At 58.8% G+C, this 21339-nt stretch overlaps 1 protein-coding gene across 2 annotated transcripts in view; it reads left to right on the forward strand.

Moving 5' to 3' along the window:
- Positions 1-21339, forward strand: part of SARDH (sarcosine dehydrogenase) — a 65854-nt gene that overhangs the window by 6945 nt on the left and 37570 nt on the right. For both annotated transcript variants that reach the window (XM_079927727.1, XM_079927728.1), the window contains exons 5-12: positions 120-299; positions 1004-1127; positions 1317-1417; positions 9916-10020; positions 11170-11299; positions 15121-15207; positions 15531-15621; positions 19770-19911. In XM_079927727.1, the coding sequence (XP_079783853.1) occupies positions 120-299; positions 1004-1127; positions 1317-1417; positions 9916-10020; positions 11170-11299; positions 15121-15207; positions 15531-15621; positions 19770-19911 (960 nt within the window). The remainder of the gene's footprint in view (positions 1-119; positions 300-1003; positions 1128-1316; positions 1418-9915; positions 10021-11169; positions 11300-15120; positions 15208-15530; positions 15622-19769; positions 19912-21339) is intronic.

Here is a 21339-nt window from a genome sequence, read left to right on the forward strand (position 1 = left end):
GCTAAGGGTTCCTGGGGGACAAAGGGTCTGAACTGACCCTTGGAGGCCCAGATGGGGAGGAGAGTGGCCAAGGGGGTCTGCTCCCCGAGGGCTCAAGTACTTTCCTCTGGGTCCCCCAGTTGGGCAAGGCCTATGGCGTGGAGTCCCACGTGCTGAGCCCGGCAGAGACCAAGGCCCTGTATCCGCTGATGAATGTGGATGACCTCTACGGGACCCTGTACGTGCCTCATGACGGCACCATGGACCCCGCCGGCACCTGTACCGCCCTCACCAGAGCCGCCACTGCCCGCGGAGCACAGGTACAATGGCCTTCTGGCCCTGGGTCCCCTGCTCCCAGCCCACCCCTCCTGCCTAAGAACCCCAAGACCAGAAGGCAAGAGAACACGTGCCGTTCTCTCTGCTCCACATAGGACCTGAGCCTCTAATCCGATCCTGCAGAGGCCGACCGGCCTCAGGTTTGTCCCCCAGGTCAGCTCTCCTCCCTTCCCCGAGGTCTGGCCCTGCTGGAAGAGTGAACCCGCCCCAAATCTCTTCTTGTAAATTTTATCTTCTTTTGTCTCGAATACACACGTAGTTGTAGGAAAGATTAGAAAAGACAAATAAGCAAGACAGAAGAAATGAGGATCCCCCAGAGGTAACCAATGTTGACATCGTAGTTTTACTGCAAGTACTTTTCTATGAAGATGTATATGTAAGTCAACTGGAAGCAAACTGCACTGTATGTGACCTTTTACCGCAAGCACCTGTCCGTCAAATGAGCCCTCCTTCTCTTTTCTTTTTTTCAAAAAAAGCCTCTGTCTGGGGGGACGAGTTCTCCAAGTCAAGGAACACGTGGAGTTAGTTTCCACCCTGTGGTCACCCCATTTCCCCAGTGGGGTCACATGAAGCCTGCCTGAGCAGAAGCAGGTGTCCCGGGTGCCGCCTGGGCTGGAGGTAGGAGAGGGTAGGTGGTCAGTGCTCAGAGCACCCACATGGCTTTGGAAGCAGCTCTTCTCGCTCTCAGGTCATCGAGAACTGCCCGGTGACCGGCATCAGTGTGCGGACGGATGATTTTGGGGTGCGGCGGGTCGAGGCTGTGGAGACAGAGCACGGCTCCATCCAGACGCCCTGCGTGGTCAATTGTGCAGGTGGGAGCACGTTTCTTCTGGGCTCCCAAGTGGCCACCCCGGCTGCTCCCTAAACCTGGCCTTACTTAGGGGTGGGGGCCCAGGCGTGACCTGGGGAGTCACTGCCATGGCAGACAGGCCTGCAGAGGCGCCCAGCTGGCTGGCCCCCGCCAGGTGCCAGCAGAGCTCAACTGTCTGCTCTGCCTGCAGGAGTGTGGGCAGGCGCCGTGGGCCGGATGGCTGGCGTCAAGGTCCCGCTGGTGGCCATGCACCATGCCTACGTCGTCACCGAGCGCATTGAAGGGATCCAGGTGAGTAGACGGCCCCAGGCACCAAGTGGGTGGTGCACGGACCTGGCTGCGAAGCCCAACACTTGCAGGTTCCTTCATTGCCCTGAGCGTCAGTGGCCTCATCTGTGAAATGGGACTCCTCATGACTGGAGGTTTTGGGTGGCCTGAGAATGAAGTGAAGTAGCACAGGCATAACCCGAGGGTCCCGACCCCCTTTGCCTTGGGAGCAGGGCTTCTCATTGATGCCCAAGCCCATCCTGCATGGTGCGGCCAGTCTGGCTTTTGCCATGTTCTGGGCCCCAGGTGTTTCTGGGAACCTCTGAATGTTCGCATGCTCCCAAATGTGCCCTGGGTGCCAGTCTCAGAGGACATTGATCCCTGGCCCTCAGAACCTCCCAGGGAGCCCTGGAGACACCTCTGCCAGAGGAGGCGGTGGGGGAGAGGGGAGCTGTGCGCCCCCTGCCCTCTCTCCTCTCCTCCCTTTCTATCTCCCCTCTCCTCCCTTTCTACCTCCCCTCTCCTCCCTTTCTACCTCCCCTCTCCTCCCTTTCTATCTCCCCTCTCCTCCCTTTCTACCTCCCCTCTCCTCCCTTTCTACCTCCCCTCTCCTCCCTTTCTATCTCCCCTCTCCTCCCTTTCTATCTCCCCTCTCCTCCCTTTCTACCTCCCCTCTCCTTCCTTTCTATCTCCCCTCTCCTCCCTTTCTACCTCCCCTCTCCTCCCTTTCTACCTCCCCTCTCCTCCCCTTCTATCTCCCCTCTCCTGTGCTGGTGGCAGGTGGCTTCCTGTCGCCTTGTCACTGACCACTCCTCTTTCCCTCCAGCCTCTTCCCCCTCCCTCCCTCCCTCCATCCATTATCCCTCCACTCATTTCCTTCCCTCTGTTCCTCTGGCCATCCCTGCATCCATTCATCCCTCCTCCGATCCCTCCCTCCCTCTAGCCCTTCATCCATCCATTGATTCATCTATTTATCCATCCATTCATCTGTCCGTCCTTTCTCTCATGTATCCATCCAGCCATCACCCCCTCTACCCATTCATCTCTCCCTCCACCCATTCCTCCATCATCCATCCGTTTATTAATCCATCTAACCTTCCCTCCCCACCCCTCTCTGCATCAAACATTCACTGGATAAGCTCTGTGCTCCAAGCCCTCATCTAGAAACTGGGACTATAACAGAGATAAGAACCTAGTTCTCGCCCAGGTGAGCTGGGGGAAGGGTACAAACAAGTAAAGGTATTATTTATTTTAAAACAGGCTGACAGGGGCTCCCAGGGGGCAAGCACAGGGGCTATAGGGACTCCCAGCCTATGGACCAGGGAGGTGCCCTGGCGGAGGCCATGTCTGAAGGGTCTTCTGAGGCATCTGAAGGGTGGCAGAGAAAGAACAAGGGGGAGAAGGGGAGGACGCAGAGCCTGGCGGCCGGGGCACTGCAGACAGTTCAGGGAAGCGGGCCTGAGGGTGTGGGTGTGGGGAGAGCGTGAGAGACCAGACTGGCCTTGTTTAGGGTCAGGCTCCAGCAAAGAGGGGCCTGGGAGCCTCACCGCTGCACTGGACAAGCCTGGCTTCCCTCTGGTCAACAGGCTGGCCGCTGGGTGGACCCAGTGGCGGAGGGTGAGGGAAGCTGCCGCGGGGCCGGGGTCTCCGCCGCTCTTGTCCCCCCACCCCCCCACACACAAGGTTCCCCCGTTCGTGGAAGAGTTTAATACAACCCAGCACACACACTCCTCCCCAGGGCTGCTGTGTGCCCTCTGGGTGGGGCTCTGGGGAAAGAGGCATCACTGCAGCTGTTGGTGCGAAGAGTCCCTGGCCCTGGTTCTGTGGGAAATATCCCCCGCGGCCGCCAGGGGTCGCCCTCAGGCCGCAGTGGGCTCTCGGGGGCTGGGCTAAAGCTGGGGACAGGCTGGGGGCAGAGCAGGGCTGTGTCCTACAGAGCCCAGGACTGGGGCCTCAGTCTCTCCGTGTCCTGGTGTGCAGGATGCCCAGCTTTGAGGCGGCTTTCAGGGAGAAGCAGGGCCCACTCTGGGCCCAGGGACCCGCACCCTGAATTTTAAGGTCAGAGCCAGGCTGGGGTTATTCATGTAACTCACAAACACTGCCCTCACCCAGCAACCTGTGTGTCCTGGGAACCCCAGGCTGCGCTCCAGGAAAGGGCCACCAGCCCCAGAATCTATGAGACTTCTGTAGGAGAAAAGAGGAGATTTGGGGCTGGGGGCCAAGTTCCCCATGCTCCCCTCCACGTGGGGAGTCTGGGAGGCCAGCCTCTCCTGAGGCCACACCTGGGCAGCCTGAATCTGGGAGAAGGGCAGGCCTCTGACCCTGACCTCCCACGTGGTCTGATGCCATGGTGGGTCAGAAAACAAGCTCCTTTAGGCCACGGCAGCTCCTGCAGTCAGGGCTCTGCGGCTCATGCTGGGAGGCCCCTGACACTTGGGCCTGTCTTCCGCTGCTCGGGTCGCTCCCTGGGTTGACAGTCCTGCAGCAGGACACTTAACTGCCCAGATCTGGGCCTCGTGGTGTTGGCCCCGGGCTGGCCAGTGAGGGCTCAGGGCTTTGCCACCTGGACCACATGCCCTTTATCCTTCTTTATGGGTGGCCAGAGGGCTGTGCTGCCTAGGGACCCCAGTTCTGAGAAGCCGTCCCCGTCCTGGGTCCTAGCCGAATGCTGCCCCCAGCTCCTCTGTGACCTTGTCCCTTTCCTCTCTGGGCCTGGCCTCTGCGTCTGTCAAACGTGGTGGCCCAGATGCTCCCTCATGATCTGGCATCCCCGCTATCCTCGACCCACTTTTGCAGAAACTGCTCTGTTGGGGCACAGAGCAATGGGAGAGGGCCCGTGCTCAGGCTCTGCATCCCAACTCCCCCATTGCCCAGCCAGGTGAGTCAAGGTGCCACCTGAGCCTCAGTTTCCTTCTCTGCCAAATGGGTAAAAATGGTAGCTACCTCTTAGGGCGGTGCTGAGGGAGGAACCAAGTGATGGGCTGAAGGGCTGAGCGCAGTGCCTGGCACATAGCAGGGGCTCATTAGGTGAGGGCCACGATGACCGACCGTGACTAAGGGCATGGGATGGTCCAGCCAGCTGGTGCTTCAGAGGAAGAGAGCAGGGAAGGCTGGCGCCATCGGGCGGGCTTCCTGGAGGAAGCAGCTGACAAGATTTGGATGGAGATGGGGCCGGGAGAAGCAGATGGAAGGAACGGGCTGAGATTAGGAGGCAGAGACACCAGTGGAATTGGTGTTACACCTATAGGGTGGGCTTCCGGAGGGAGGAAGCAGTGAGGGTACCCTGTGGATGCCTTGGGGCTGAGCTGAGCCTGTGCTGGCCACTCTGGGGCAGCTGGGGCCTTGCAAGGCAGGGAGATGGGGACCCTGATCCTGCTGGACGAAAGCCAGGGGCTTCCCTGGCCAGCAGGTGTCCCCGCTCTCCTGCTCTATGGAGCTCTGGCATTCTGTTGGTTTTGTTTTTAGAGTGGTAGTGACAGCAGAGGTAACCTCTCACTATTATTATTCCTGAAGTGCTCGGTTACTGAGAGCTTCCCGGGGGCCTTCTTGCAATCAGTGCAGACATGCTTAGTCCAGCTCTGCAGGGGAGCCAGGCCACTAGGAGACTGGAGGAGCAGGGAGGGGCATCTGCCAGGTTATCCCTTTTGGTCTCTGCGTGTCCTCGAAGGTGGGGCGGAGGGGTCACATCAGATGTGTCCGCCTCCAGGGCAGGGGCACCGGAGAGCAGGGTTGAGAGGAAGCAGTTCCCCCGGTGCTGAGCACCCCTGTGGGGTGGCCTCTTCCCACTCCGCTCACTTTCTAAAACGCTTCGGTTTTGTGTATCCATTCATTTATTGGTTAAATCAGCAGTATTTGCAGTATAATGACAGTGAGAACATTGTTAACTCCTGAGCAAATAGTGTCCAACGTTTCGTGTTTCCTGGAGTTATTAATAGTTTTTTTTTTTGGTTGTTCAGTTTCCTATGTAGCGGTGACTAATTCTTTATTCCTATCTATCTGTCCATCTGTCTGTCTGTCATCTATCATCTGTCTATCTGTCTGTCGTCTATCATCTGTCTATCTGTCTACCTCTATCAATCAATCTATCTATCTAACTCTATCATCTATCTATCTCTGTCATCTATCTCTATCATCTATCTGTCTGTCTATCATCTATCTATCTCTATCATGTATCTGTCTATCATCTATCTATCTGTCTGTCTGTCTATCTATCTGTCTGTCTATCTACCTGTCTGTCTGTCTACCTATCTGTCTGTCTGTCTATCTATCATCTATCTCTATCATCTATCTATCTATCTATCTGTCTGTCTGTCTATCTATCTGTTTGTCTATCTATCTATCTGTCTGTCTGTCTATCTATCTGTCTGCCTATCTGTCTGTCTGTCTATCTATCTATCTGTCTGTCTATCTGTCTATCTGTCTGTCTGTCTATCTATTTATCTGTCTGTCTATCTGTCTGTCTGTCTATCTATCTGTCTGCCTGTCTGTCTGTCTGTCTATCTAACATTATCTTAGTCCTTAAAACCCCACACACATTATCAGCCCCCATTTCCCACCCCACCCTCAGCTTAGACAGTCACTAATCTGATTTCTGTCTCTATGGATTTTCCTGGTTTGGACTTCGAATGAAATGGAATCATACCATTTGTGGCCTCTGTGTCTGGCTTCTTTCACTCTGCATGACACTGTCAAGGTTCATCCATGTGGTACATGTAGCAGAATTTCATTCCTTTTTATGGCTGAATAATATACTCTTGTAAGCCACAGTTTATTTATCCATTCGTCTGTTGATGGACATGTGGGTTGTTTTCGCTTTTTGGCTATTGTGAATAATGCTGCTATGAACATTCATGTACAAGTTTTTGTGTGGACGTATGTTTTCCTTTCTCTTGGGTGGAAGTGGAATTGCTGAGTCACAGAGTAGCTCTATGTTGAACTTTCTGAGGAACCGTCAGCCTGTTTTCCAAGGAAGCTGCACTGCTTTACATTCTCATCAGCAGTGTATGAAGGTTCTGACTTCTCCACATTCTCAGCAATATTTCTTATTGTCTATCTTTTTGATTCTAGCCATCGTAGTGGGTGTGAAGTGGTATCTTGTGGCTCGAGTTGCATTTCCCTAATGAGTGATGACGTTGAGTGTCTTTTCATGTGCCTGTTGGCCATACGTATATCTTCTTTGGGGAAACCTCTGTTCAGATACTTTGCTCATTTTTAATTGGATTGTCGTTCTATTGAACTATAAGAGCTCATGTATTCTGGATACAAGTCCCTTATCAGGCATATGATTTGCAAACATTTTCTCCCATTCTGTGGGTTGTCTTTTCACCCTCTTGTTGGTATTGTTGGCAGCACAAAAGTTCTTAATTTTGATGAAGTAATTTCAACCTATGTAATTTTTTCTTTTGTCCCTTGTGCTTGTGGTGTCATATTTAAGAAGGCATTCCCTAAACCAGGCCACAGAGGTTTATTCCCGTATTTTCTTCTAAGACTTTTACAGTCTTAGCTCTTATAATTAGGTCTCCAACACATTTGGAGTTAAATTTTGTGTGTGGCGTGAGGAAGGGGTCCAACTTCGTGCTCTTGCAGGAGGCGATTCAGGTGTTCCAGCACCATTTGCTGAAGAGTATCCTTTTCCCCATTGAATTGCCTTGGCATCCTTGTGGAAAATCAATTGGCCATAAGTGTGAGGGTTTATTTCTGGACTCTCAGTTCTATTCTGTTGATCTATATATGTCTATCCTTATGTTTGGACCACTCTGTCTTGATTGTATTAACCTTGTAGTGAGTTTTGAACTCAGAAGTGTAAGTCTTCCGTGTTTGTTCTTCTCTTAAGATTGCTCTGAATATTCTGGGTCCCTTGCACTTCCATATGAATTTTAGGGTCAGCTTGTCAACTCCTGCCAAGAAGCCAGCTGAGATTCTGGTGGGAGCTGTGTTGAATCTGTAGATCCGTTTGGGGGGGTACTGTCCTCTTAGCAATAGTAAGTCTTCATTTTGTAAACCTGAGAGGTCTTTCCATTATTTACATCTTCTTTAATTTCTTTCAAAGGCATCTTCTAGTTTTTAGAGTACAAGTTTCGTACTTCTTTTGTTAAACTTATTTGTAAGCATTTTATTATTTTTGATATCGTAAATTGAATTATTTTCCTAATTTCATTTTTGATTGTTCACTGCTGGTATATAGAAATACAGTGGCTTTTTGTTGTATATTGACCTTGTATCCTGCAACCTTGTTGAACTATTTTATAAGTTATAATCGTTTTTAGTGGGGTCGTTAGGATTTTCTCTACGTAAGATCATGTCATCTGCACCTAGAGATAGTTTTACTTTTTTTCCCTCTGGTTGCCTGTAATTAGTCTTTCTTGCCTGATTCCCGCCCTGGCCAGGACCTCCTGTACAATGTTGACTGGCAGTGGCGACAGTGGACCTCCTTCTCTTGGCCTGGTCTTAGAGGAAAGACTGCAAATAAGTAGGCATTTGCTGTGGGTGTTTCTCAGATATTCTTTATCAGGAAGTTCCCTTCTATTCCTAGACATTGGGTGTTTTTATCATGAAAGTGTTTTATCTGTCAAATGCTTTTTTTGCATCTATTGAAATAATTAGTGGATTTTGTCCTTTATTGATAATGGTATATTACACAGATTTTCAGAAGTTAAACCAACCTTGCATTCCCGGGATAAATCCCATTTGGTCATGGTATGTAATCCTTTTCCTATGTTGCTGGATTCAGTTTCCTAGTATTTTGTCAAGGATATTTGCATCTGTATTCATAACTGTCACAATTTTCCCCCAAACATCTCAACAGATCTGTCAAACACCTATCAGTAATATTTTCGGGTTTTTTCTTTCTTTCTTTTTTTTTTTTTTTTTGCGGTACGCGGGCCTGTCACTGTTGTGGCCTCTCCCGTGGCAGAGCACAGACTCTGGACTCAGTGGCCATGACTCACGGGCCTAGCCGCTCCACGGCATGTGGGATCTTCCCGGACCGGGGCACGAACCCGTGTCCCCTGCATCGGCAGGCGGACTCTCAACCACTGCGCCACCAGGGAAGCCCATATCAGTAATATTTTCTGCATACTCATACATGGCAGAGAAATCCCATAAAGTCTGTAAGTCCCATTCCCCTCCCCTGAAGGACTCCTCCCGCTGCCTTCTTATCTTCTCCATCAGCCTCTGACCGGCTGTTACCCTGGGACCTTCCTCACCCATCTTCTGTTTGGATCTGCTGCTCTCCGGATCCATGGCATATGGTCTCTGGCCACTTACTGAGAAGGGTACCTGGAAAATAAACGTTTTTGTGTCCGTGAATGTCTGAAGAAAATCTTTATTCTTTCTTACAGTCGGTTGACGAATTGACTGGGTCGAGAATTCTGTATTTAAAATCGTCTTTCAGAATTTTGAGGACTTTGTTCCAGGTCTTCAGCCTCCAGGAATGCTGTTTCTTTGTTTAGGACCCACCTGTTCGCCGGATGTTCCATCCTGATGTGGCCTTGGTGCAGGCCTGGTCCAGTCACAGGGCTTGGTGGGCACTTGTGGGCCCTTCAATACTGAGATTCACGATTTTCAGTCGGAGAAATCATCTTGGATTTTTGCTTTGACTTTCCTTCTACTCCATTTTCTCTGTTTTCTCTTCCTGGAACCCCTGTAAGGTGGACATTGGACCTTCAGGATTGAATTTCTAATTTTCTTATTTTTTTCCCTTTCCTGATTTCCATGCCTTAATCTGTTTTAGCCTAATATCTGGAAGATGTCCTTGGCCTTATCCAGTCCTTCTGTCGAATGCCCTTCTCTTTGGTGAGGGACCTCCATGTCAGCGTCTGGAGTCTTCCCCAAACCACTCAGTGTCTCCACAGAAGACTCTCCAGTCTGTTGTCGAGGGGGGATGGCAGCCGGCTTCTCACCTCCCCGGAGCCTGGAGCCCCTGGGGACCCATTTCTCCAGAGACAGACCTCAGGGCCCCTGCAGGGTAGGGCCAGGCCCTGGGCTGCACGCAGCGGGGATGGAAGGGATCTGGGTCCAATTGCTTTGAAGAGACCCTAGTCCAACTTCCTGTTCACGTACACGCACATACTCTCTCTCACACTCACACACACATGCACACTCACACACATGCGTGCACACACACATACACACTCGGCCCACCGCCGCCTGCAGAGGGACCTGGGGTTGCCCTAGGCTCGGCCTTTGCAGATTGGAGGGGACTGGACAGAGGCTGGCAAGCTGTCTCCCCTCTCCCAGCCCTGAGCTAAGGCGCCGGCCCTCCCCCATCCACTCTGCACCTCCGGTGTTGGCTGAGATCCCCCGTCTGCTGTGTTCCGTGGGTTACCCTTTTCTCTTCCCTCCCTCCGCCCTTCCATCTTTGCTGCTATCTTATGGGGTTTCAGTGGGGTGGTTTGTCCACTGTGTGACGCAGAGGCCCCAGGTCCACCCTGTCCTCAGGGTCCTACAACGAGGAGGTGGCACCGTGGGCCCAGCTTGGGTCTGTGACCCTGACCCCGAGGCCTCTGTGCTCCACCTTGCAGAACATGCCCAACGTCCGCGACCACGACGCCTCCATCTACCTCCGCCTCCAAGGGGACGCCTTGTCCGTGGGCGGCTACGAGACCAACCCCATCTTCTGGGAGGAGGTGAGACACCAGGGCTCGAGGGAGGGGTTGGGGCTGCATCTCAGCGTGGAGGAGCCTTCTTCCGGAGACTGTCCCCCCGGAGCTCCCCCGACCCTGGGGGCTTACCTGAGGAGTGGCAGGTCCCCCATCCCACAAGGTCAAGGTCAAACCCATTTTTTCCAACCCCTGAAGAACCTGGCACACAGGCAGATCCAGACTCGGGGCAGGTGGAGGGCTTGCCTCAAAACATCAATCATCAGAGGCTGCAAAGTGTGAAATAATGACTTTAGAAGATTATGAAAGCATTGAAGCCCTCTGTCCATCAACAAACAATCCCATGCCCTCCCCCACCCCCCGTGGTTGCGGCTGTATCTCCCTCCAGCCTGGGCTGCTCTGCCGGCAGCTCCTGGGGTTCATGCAGGGCCAGCGGCCCCCTCAGCACCCCCCAGCCCCCTCGAGCATGTACGGACCACCCCAGCTCCCGTACTCATGCATTTAGTCTACAAATTGAACAACAAAATGAGTCCTTTCAGCCAGATACTGTTTAACTTTGGGGAGAAAGAGGGAGATCAAAATAAGAGTCCCTGTCCCCAGAGGCCTCTATTCTGGTGGGGAGACACACAGTAAGTAAGCAAAGAAGTAATGCGATTTGGGATGGTGGTCTGTGCCCCGAGTGAAGCTAGCAGGTTGAGGATGAGCCTAGCGAGACTGGCGTGGAAGCATGTCCTTCGGACGGTGGCCGGGCAGGGCTCCCTGAGGAGCTGACGTCAGCAGAGAGCCCTGCAGACAGAAGGCGGGGGAGGAGCTGCCCCAGGTGGAGGTGAAGGCCCTGAGGTCAGATCAGGCTTGCTTTTCCCGAAGACCCGAAGGAAGGTCAGCGTAGCTGTGGGTTGGTGGCAGACGTGGGCAGGGTCCGCTCACGTAGGGCCGATCTGACTTAGGTGAATGGGGTGAAGGAGGGCGGGAGGCAGGGAGACCGGGCAGAGCAGGCGGGCCTGGGGCGGGGCGTGAAGGGGGCGCAGACGGGCCGCTGAGGGGTTGGGGGAGGGGAGACACACTGCGGGACCAGCCCAGCGCTGTCACCACCTAATGGAGGGGCTGGCCAGGCCCTGCCTGGCTCTCACTCCCGTGGGGCGCTGTCACAGGGCAGTTCCCTGCCCGCCTCCCCAGGTGTCGGACAAGTTTGCCTTTGGCCTCTTCGACCTGGACTGGGATGTGTTCACCCAGCACATTGAAGGTGCCGTCAACCGGGTCCCCGTGCTGGAGAAAACGGGGATTAAGTCCACAGTCTGCGGCCCAGGTGAGTGGGGGGCCTGGAGCCGGCGGGGGGGCTGCCCCCTGAGGCTGGCCTGCGCCGGGCGCACGCCGGCCGTCCCTCCGTCCTGGGCCTCGGGTGCCGCGCTCGCTCTTCTCTGCAGGCAAAGGACGTGAGCTCGGTGAGGGCAGAAGTCCGCCCACGGGCACGCGGCCAGGCTTCCTCCCGTCCACGCCCGCGTGAGTCCCTCCTGAGGTCCCGCCGGGCTCAATCCCTGCTTGACTTTTCCCTGGAACTTGGTGTTTTCATCCGTAAGGTGGGATGAGCGCCCTCCCAGCGCCTGGTGAGGCTGAGCATGGAGAGCAGGGCCAAGCTCCTCCCTGATGCCGTCCTCACAGGCCTGCAGACCCCCATTCCAGGTCAGCCTCGCCCCCTTTGCCCTCTGCCCTCGGCAGGCAGGCCAGCAGGGCCACACGCCCACACAGCATGGAAAGGCCCAAGCCGGTGCCTCCCCTCTGGCCCCCGGGAAAGCTGAGCTGCAGGAAGCTGGAGGGAAAGGGGGAGAACAGAGTGGCTCAGCTTCCAGTGCCCCCCTTGGGTATGCACGGTGCAGCCCCTGACCCTGCCCGGCCGGTCGGTGCCCACGGGGATCGAACACCAGGCGGGGTGGACTCGGACCCCCAGCACTGACACGTTTGGCCAAGGCCACTAGTTTATTGTTTAGGGCCTTCCGGCCAGGCTAGACTTTGGACATTCAAACTGATGTGACTTGTCCCAGCACGGGTCACTCACAGCTCAGCACGGAGAGATGACCGCTCGACGACGGAGCCTGAGAGAGGGCAATCCTGGGGTTGCCCAGGGAGCTCAGGGACCCCAGGGTGGGGGAGGCCCAGGCACGCTGAGCGTCTCAAAGGCTGTGTGCAGATGGAGAAGGTTCTAGAATAAGATTCAAGCCCGGGACAACGTCAGCGGGGATGTGGTGTGGGGGAGCTCGCACAGCATCCGCCCAGCTCCTTCTGACGGCTGAGCGCCTGCCTCGTGCCCGGGCACGTGGGGAGCGCAGCGGGGGAGCCTGTGTGGGAGGCTGGGCGGAGCTCCCGAAGCTGGAACCCAAGGCGGGTGGGCTCGGGACAGGGGGGCAGCACGTTCCCGTGTGACGGCACTGGGGTGCAGGGGTGAGGCTGCTGGCCTGGGGTCCTGGCAGACAGTGGCCTCTGGGCGTAGAGGGGCCCAAGCTGGCCCTGGGGCCCAGACGTTTCAGCTGCGGGGCTGAGGGCAGGAGGTACAGGGGTGGTGGGAGCAGGGTGGGCCACCCAGAGGGTGCCATGGGGGGCTGCGGGGCCAGGGTTCCGGGCGGCGAGACACGCCACCCCAGGCTGGTTCCAGCAGAAACACGTGGGCATACCCCCTCCTTCCTGCACGGATGGGATCGCTTTAATCCTCAAGAAAGGCAAGAAACGGGTAGGATGCCTACTTAGGGGTGGAGAGAGGTTCCGAAAGGTTCAGTTGCCCAAAGAGGAAACTTTGTGTCTGAGGCGCTGAGTTCCTTGAACCTCGGTGTCTGCGTCTGTGAAACGGGTGACGGGCGGAGTGAGGCGAGGAAGCCACACGTTAGGTTGCAGGGCAAGGCCCAGGCCGGCCGTCAAAGCCTTTCCTACAGGCCGAGCAGGGCGTGAGGGGCAGGCCAGGCCCGGGGAGGGGTGGGGTCCCGACACCAGCCTGCGGACTGACGGGGATCCAGGCTTCCTGGTTCCGGCACACACGGTGTCTGCACAGCCGCCAGCCCCGACTGCTTTAATCTGTTCAGCTCATGAAAGAGCCTTGGGTGAGAGGACAGCTTTCTGGGGAGAGGCAGCTGGGGTCCCCCGGCCAACCCCAGGGTCTTGGGGCACAGGGTGCGGTGTGAGAGCCGAGGGCTCACTGCCCCGGCAGCTTCCCGGGGCTGCGTGGGGCTGGCAGTGAGAAACCCAGGCCCAAAGCAATCCCAGGGGCACGGGAGCATTCTCGCTTTAATTGGACTGGGGGTCATGGCCCCCAGGAAGCCCTACGGGGGGGGGAGATGCATGTGGAGTCTGGTTTCCCAGCTGCGAGGGAGGTTCCGTGGGGACATCAGCACTTCTCACCAGGGAGGACAGGCCGGTCAACGACCCTCGGCCTCCGGAGCAGAACAGGGAAGTCCCAGGCCCCCTTGACTTCGGGGAAGCTGGGGGCGGGGAGACCTCTCGTTCCAAGGTCGGGAGGTCAGAGCCAAGGTGGGGGCCCCTGTCCCATGCATCCTGCCTCCTCTCGAGTCATTTGTTAAACATCCAGGCGACCTTGACCCCCAAACTTCCCTCCTGCTGGCTTTCTGTAAGGCTGCTCAGAACGTTTGGAAACATTTACAACACTCCCGAAGTGCTCACCGGGTCATCCCCGAACATAACTGCATCCTCCCATCACTGTTGCAGGAGCCGCCCCCTGCACCCCGCCCCTCGCCCCCCGCTTGCCCCCCCCCGCCCCCCACCCCGTCCCCAGCTTGCCCCTTGCAGCCCGGCCTCCGCACAGTCCCCAGAGAGGCCCCTGACGCTTCCTCACAGGGCTGTCGCCCCTCCTGACGCCTCCCCCGGAGGCTCACCAGTGTCACCGTGGCCTCCAGGGACTCACCCTAGGCCTCGCCCTCCTCTCCGCCCCGCTTCTTCCACCCTCCCTGTGGCTGTCTGGGAGGCTCCCCAGCTTCCCAGGGCTGGTGGCCTCCTTCAGCTCAGACGCTGAAGATCGGAGACCGGGGTCGCCGGTCACCAGCAGGGAGAAAGACAGCGCTTGTGACCAGTGCACACGGCGGCTGAGGGCCCGGCTGGGAGCCGGGCAGCCCTGACCGGCGGCCCCAGCTCCTTGCTGTGCAGCGTCCTCCTCTGTGACCCGGGGTTATGATGGCGCCAGGGGGCGGTTAGGAGCGGCCAGCCCTCTGGGCACTCCAGACCCAGAATCCCCCTGTGTTTTCTCCCCAGGCGTTCCCTTTTCCCCTTATTTACCCATTTACTCTCTGTCCCTCTCACTCTCCCGTCGGCTCCCCGAGGGGTGGGGCTTGTCTTGTTCGGAGCCGCCTCCCGTGGCTGAGTTCTGGGCACAAACAGGTGGGCTGCAAATATTTGCAGACCGACTAACTCACAGCCCCATGAAGTAAATACCCTGATCCGGATTTTACAGATGAGGAAATCAAGGCGGCTCTGAGCCAAGGTCACACGCTGGGAAGGGGTAAAGCAGGGTTTGAACCCAGGACAGTGGCTGCAAAGTCCAGCTCTTTATCACTATGCTCTCCAATCCTGGCCTCTGCTCTCGGCACGCTGGCAGCAGACAGAAGCGAGAGACTTGGTCTCCTCTCCCAAAGAACTTACGATCCTTCATTCACTCAGTGAACATTTATCAAGCACCTACTGTTTGCTGGGCCCTGTGCTAGGCCTCGAGATACCGCACACAGTGAGCAAAGCCCAGCCCCTGCCCTCAAGGTACTCGTGTCCAGTGGGCAAGAGTGCCCTGCAGTGACACAGCAGGAAGATGGTACAGTGACCGGGAGCCCCGTGCAGTGATGGGGGCTCAGGGAGCGGCCCCTCACCAGCAGGAGAATGGTGATAGTCATGAGATACACCAGGACCCCCCCAAGGCAGAACCCAGTTCAGGTCGTAAATGCTGAGGAACTCAGGGGAATGTGGCAGGAGCAATCACGGAGGCTTCCTGGAGGAAGCAGCGTTGAGCTGGGTCTTGAGGATAGGGAGGGTCTGGATGAAGGAGGCACCTACACACCCCTACCTCAATTACTGCCCTCTTGGGAGACACCACCCAGGAGCATGTGGCCGGGAGGGAGCTTCAGGCCTGCCCCTCCCTTTCAGAGTCGTTCACACCGGACCACAAGCCCCTGATGGGGGAGGCACCCGAGCTCCGTGGGTTCTTCCTGGGCTGCGGCTTCAACAGTGCAGGTAAGCGTGGGCAGCAGTGCGTCCCCGACTCCCTGGCATCCCTGCAAGTGAAGACAGCCAACTGGGCCTCTCCTTCAGTTCTCAGAGCCCCACCCCCCACCCCGGGTTGGGGTGCTGGGCCTGGCAGCACTGCAGCCCTGACAGGGGTGGAGATGGGACAAGCCTGCCGGGAGGGGGTGAGGTCCCGTTAGGAGGTGTGTGGCACCCCAGGTGTGAGATCCAGGGCTTAGGGGCTGATGCTGCCCATAGAGGTGGGAGGGGCACGGAACTGAGGTGCAGGGCCCTGGGGGTGGATCGCAGACCTGCGGCTCCGCTCCTGCCAGGAATGATGCTGGGAGGTGGCTGTGGGCAGGAGCTGGCCCACTGGATCATCCACGGGCGCCCGGAGAAGGACATGCACAGCTACGACATCAGGCAAGGGCCCGCTGGGACCCGCGGGCAGGAGGCGGCTGCCCCAGGGTGGGGTGGGGTGGGGTGGGGTGGGGTGGGGTAAATATCCAGGGCTATTTAGAAAGGAGCCTTCCCTGAAATCCAGAGGGCTTCTTGGAAGAGGTGGCAGTAAGGGAAGAAAGGGAAGAAGCCTGCCAGCGGGGGCGGTGCTGCAGGGTGCCTGGGTTTGGCAGATCCACTGCCCTCTACAGTTTCCAGGACCTCTTGTCCCAGTGTCCTGCCTGACCCGCCTGACAGCTCTGGGCTCAGCAGTGAGATCTTATCATCCCACTTTGCAGATGGGGAGACTGAGGCCGGGGAGCAGGAGGGACTGCACAGGCTGCCCAGGAAATGGGGCTGAATTGGTGGTCATTGTTAGGACATGTGCAGGTCTGGGAGACAGGCAGCCCTGAGCGACATGTCAGCTGCATCCATCCGTCACTCACAGAGTGTCTGGAATCAGTCAGACCCCGTGCCGAGCACTTTCCTCTCTGTAACCTGGGGTGTGATGTATATGCTGTAAGTGCCGCCGGCAGCAGTGAGCGTGTTTGTGTAGGTAAAACGCTCGGCATCAGGTCTGCACACGGAAACACTAAACAAAGCTGAGCTGAGCCCAGGGGGCACTGATATCAGAGTTGGGAGGCGTCCCACTGACCTCTATGAGTTGGGACAGGGATGCGGGTGCCCCCAGGCAGGGTCCGGAGGGTGGCAATCGGTGGGGCTGGGGTCTGGCCCCCAGGCGGCAGTTCTGCGCCCCGAGCGCTGCAGGTGGCAGTCGAGGCAGCGGCTTGGAGGGGCCTCTGTGGGTGTTCGGCCCCCTCCGCTGTGACTGGGGAGATCCCAGCTGCCCAGCAGGGCTGGAGGTGGCAGGGCTGGAGGTGGCAGGGCTGGAGGTGCTGCTGGTTCAGCTCTGCGCACCCCAGCTCCTCTGCTCACCTCGTCCCTGCCTGGCCCGCTGGGGACCTCGCGTCCACTGGGGGGGATGTCTGGTCCCCACAGAGACAGACAGACATACCCTGAGGTCCCCCCAACACTGCCGCCCCCTCCATGGCGCCTGGCACAGCGTGGTCCGCTCTGGCGCCACCTTGGAGTCTGTCTGGGTCTGTGCCCACGTGCTCTCCCAAGAGAGGAATGTTCCAGAAATGATAAAGCTGCACGGGGCCTCAGGGATGGGCCAGTCTGAGCCCCTCCCGCTACAAACAGCGAAACAGAGGCGCCGTTGCAAGAGGCATCGTGTCTGAAGTCACCCCGCGTGCGAGCCAGTGGGCAGGGACCCAGCTCCAGCCCTGCAGGGCTGTCTGCCGTCCGGCTTCCCTCGCGGGGTGAGGCCTCAGCAGTGGAATCGGACAGACCAGGGCGTATCCTCGGCCTCGCCGAGTGGCCTCTCACCTCCGGGGCTGGTGGAGGCCCCTGGCATGGGTCTGAGCCTCCCTCCTCAGCCGCCTCTTCTCACAAGCTGTGACATTAGAGGGAGCGTCTTGTGGGCGGGTTTGTGGGTGGAAGGCAGAGCTCCTGCCTCTGCCCCGGCCTGGCTGGGGCCTTGCGTCACAGGTTGGAAGGCAGAGGGCCCAGGGAGGGAGCCCCTGAGTGCTGGGGCCCAGTGGGTAGGGGTCGGGGCTGTGATCTGGGCCACCCGCCTTTCTGGCCCGGGCAATGCACCCAGGAGATGACCGGCTCATGGCATCGGGCCTGAGCGGTCACTGATGTGGGGCGTCCGTGTCCACCCAGCACCCACACCCCCGCCCCCATCCCCACTCACATACTGGACGGCTGCCACCACCGGACCAGCTGTGGCACCGGCACCCGGGGCCTCTCAGCACTGATGGGATGTTCTGCTTCCCTGGCCTGAGCGGGGCATGGAGACCCAGGCGCCACAAGAGAGGCAGAGCCAGGAAACGAGGGCACTGTGTCAGGGAGTCACCAAAAAACCCGGACGAGGGAGCGCCAGCCTTGTGCCCCTGCTTAGACACTCAGGAGATCAGAGCAGAGCTCTGACCCATGTCACCTCCTCGTCTTACACGCTGGAGGATGGGCTCAGGGAGAGGTGCCTGAGGAGGCGATCGGGACCCAGGGCCGGGTCCAGGGCGTGTCTGGACCCTGGCCTGCATGTGAGGCTCCCGGGGCTGGCCTGGCACCAGGTGCCCTTCAGGCCACAGCAGCTGCCTCACGGATGGTGGCAGAGGCACCCCCTTTGGACACCCAAACAGGTTCTCAGCTGTCCCGGCCCCCCACCAATTAGCCAGTTCTTCCTCCTCCCTGCCCTTGGTTTCCCCATCTGTGAAATGGGAACAGTGATCCACCCTCTCAGTGGAGTGCATTTGAGGCTCATGGTAGGGATGCGTCGCCTCCCCCAGGGCCTGGCATAGGTGGGGCCCAGAGCACGGGCCGTTGTTTTTAAAGAAAGCTCTTGGGGTCCTGGCAACCAGGGAAGGAGAAGTCGCTCTTTGTTATGTCAGGAGGGTGGCTGGACGCCGGACCCCGGCTGCAGGCCCCTCTGCCCGCTTGTATGCAGGTGGAAAACGGCAGCCGGGTCCTTGTGGACCACGGGGAGTGGTCCTGCCGCTGCTGACCCCTGTCGTGCTTGGGCTGAGCTGAGTGCCCCCGCCCCTGACACCCACAGGTGTGCACAGGGGCGAGCAGAGGGGCTGGTGGGGGCCTGTCTAGAGGGGCCGGATGTGCCTGTGCAGGGATCACCCAGCCCTGCCTCAGGCCCATCCCCCTCCCTGGTCCCTGCCACCCAGGGGGTCTGAGAGGACAACTGAGGCTCCACCTCCCCCCTTGAGAGCCCCCCAGGAGCCCCACTCTCAGCGAGGCTGGGTGGGTGACCACGTCCCATCCCAGGAGCCACTGGGCTCCTGCTGCCAAGGGGGGTGAGTCTCCTGGCCTCCTCCCGCCCCGGCTCAGCCCCTCATCAGCCTGCTCCTGCAGCCCCACGTGCCGCTGCTGGGACCCCTCCCCAGGCCCCTGGCGGTGCTTCGTGGCCCCCCTTCTTTCTGGAAGCTCCTGGCTCAGTGCAGCAGGTTCCTGTCGCGTGGAATGAGTCAAACCAGGAGCCCCACACCTGAGGCCGCTCTGAGGACTGCACGAGGGGTTCTTGCAGGTGGCCCGCAGCCCTGGGCCTGCCCTGGAAAAGGGCTCCTTACACGACGGCAATCACTACGAATAGTATCTGTCGTGCTAATTCCCACATCGGCAGCCCCTGCCCCAGCCCCTGCACAGGTCAGAGCAGCATGCTGAGGAGCCCTGCTGAGGCTCAGGCCAGGCCCCTGAGGACAGCAGCACTGATGGGGACACAGCCGGGGGGAGGTGGGCCCCACAGGACACGTGAGATGCCAACAGGCGGGGAGTGGAGGAGTGGGCAGGCGGGGGCCGCAGTGAGCTGGGCGCCTGAGAGTGGGCTGTTCCTGGGAGGGGCTGCAGGGCGCAGCGTGTAACGCAGCCCAGCAACTGTGGCCACGCTGGGGACCAGACGGCAGGGCTGCTGGTTGGCCCTGGCTGTCCTCCCTCCGTGAAGGCTGGGGGAGGGGCCTCTCAGCTCAGCAGGAGGTCGCGTGGGATCCGCGGGCGGAGTTGGACACCACCATGGGTGGAGTGGCCGCACCTGGTGTCCCCCCAGCTGCCAGGGGACACACGTGCAGGGATCGCGGCCACACCATCCCTGGGAGCAGTGCCCCCAGCACAGCTGGGACTTCTCCCACTCCTCTGCGCCTCCTGGGGGTCTGACCTGAGAGGCCGTCACCTGCACCCCTTGCCTCCGCTGAGGGGCACCGAGGGGAAAGGGGCGCTCCATCACATCTGCTGACCCTAAACTCCGAAGATCCCTCACGTTAGCTTTCACGAGATCATGGGGGCCTGTCCGGCCCGGGGCCCAGGTCGGGGGCAAGGAGCACGGCTCACCCCACGCACTTCCCCAGCCTGAGGCCCTGAGCCTGCGGTGTCCACTCCCTGCGCCCGTCAGCTGTAGGGGGCTGCAGGCGAGGACGCTGAGCTCCCCGAGATTTGCGGGCTGCCCAAGGCCCCTCAGTGGGAGAACGGAGAGCCAGGAGCCCCCCTGAGGCCTGAGCCATAGGGAGGACTCCCGTGGAGGGGACAAGGGTCCCCAAGGCAGTGACGGGCCACTCCATCCACGACAGGCGCTTCCATCACTCGCTCACGGACCACGGCCGCTGGATTCGAGAGCGCAGCCACGAGTCCTACTCCAAGAATTACTCGGTCGTCTTCCCCCACGACGAGCCCCTGGCTGGACGCAACATGAGGACGGACCCCCTGCACGAGGTGCCACCCCCACCCCCCCGCAGTGCCTGCTCTGTGCCGGCTGCCGGCGCTCTCAGGGAGCCCCAGGTGTGGGGTGACAGAGTGCATGCAGCGCCCCCCCGCCCCCAGCTGCAGGGCAGGTGTTGGCTCCTTCGCTCCCTGGGCACTTACCGAGGGAATGTGCGTGGAGCACAGTGGGGGGTCGTGAGGGCCAGGTGCACCGGCAGGTGTGTGCAGTCGCCCATCAGGAGGGCAGGACCAGGCAGTGGCGTGCTAAGAAGACGTGCTCCTGCTTGTGGGGCCTGCTTGGGATGTCTTTCCTCCCCGGCAAGCTTCTACTTATATGATGAAACCCATCGTCAGGTGCCCTTTCCTGGGGCCTGCCCCTGGGCACTCTCCCAGGCCCCTGACAACCCAGGTGCCTTCCCTGTGCTCCCATTACCCCCCCCAACCCCAAGTCCATCTCCATCCCCCCTTCCTTGCCCCCATGTCTACGAGGACCCTGGCAACGGGGGCTGGGCCCCAGTCACTCTGAGCGCAGAGCCTGACTCTGGGTAGGTGCTCAGGGAATGTTTGTTGACTGGATGGCTGGGGCGGGAGGCAGGTGGGCAGGGCGCAGTAAGCAGGTAACATTTAAGCAGAAGAAGCCTCCTTCATCTGGGGCTCCAGCGCCTGGACCCCAGAGGGAGCTGGTGCCCACGGCACCTCCCCAGGACAGAGACATCCTTGGCTCCCGGGCTGCCCTGTCCTCCAGCCTGGCCTAGAGCGCCAGCTGGGAATCTTGGGCCCCACGTGGGCTCGGGTTCCCCCAGCCTGTCCCCGGGCCTGCACCGTCCCCGCAGCGCAGCAGTCTCCCAAGGAGCGCAGGGCTTGCTCGATGACTCTCGGGTGGAAGATGGGCTCAGGCACGTTGCTCACATGTGCACAGTTCTGCCCGGAGGGGGCTTGGCGGGTGCAGCAGCCCTGCCCCCGGGGAGGAATCTGCCTTCACCCACACTTCACTTCCTCGTCAGCACCCTCCTGGTGACACTTCCCAGCCGTTGATGGTTGGCGTGTGTTTTGTTAAACAGAGGAGCCTGCTCTCCATTTTCCCTCCCAGGAAGGGTGATGCGTCTCTGGTGGAGGTGTCCCCACGCTCACTGGAGGGGAGTGGGTTTTGTGTCCTTGGTTGCCACCCCCTTGGACGTCCAGGGAGGAAGCATCCGGGGGTCACCAGTTGGCATGTGACCTGGAGCGCCCTCCCCCTCGAGGTGGTGGCCCACGGGGAGGGGGAGACTCAGGCCGTCTTGGCCTCTGGCGCCCATCGGTCCTGGCCCTTGAACGCCCGGCCACGCTCAGCTTCCGAAGCCCACTCCTCCTGGGCGCTGGGCTGGGTTGGCCCCAGGCACAGGGCCCTTCCAAACCTTAGAGCGGAGATTCTTTTCTCCCCCCAGGCTAAATTTATTTTCA

The sequence above is a fragment of the Stenella coeruleoalba genome (genome assembly GCF_951394435.1).
Source record: "Stenella coeruleoalba genome assembly, chromosome: 7".
NCBI lineage: Eukaryota > Metazoa > Chordata > Mammalia > Artiodactyla > Delphinidae > Stenella > Stenella coeruleoalba.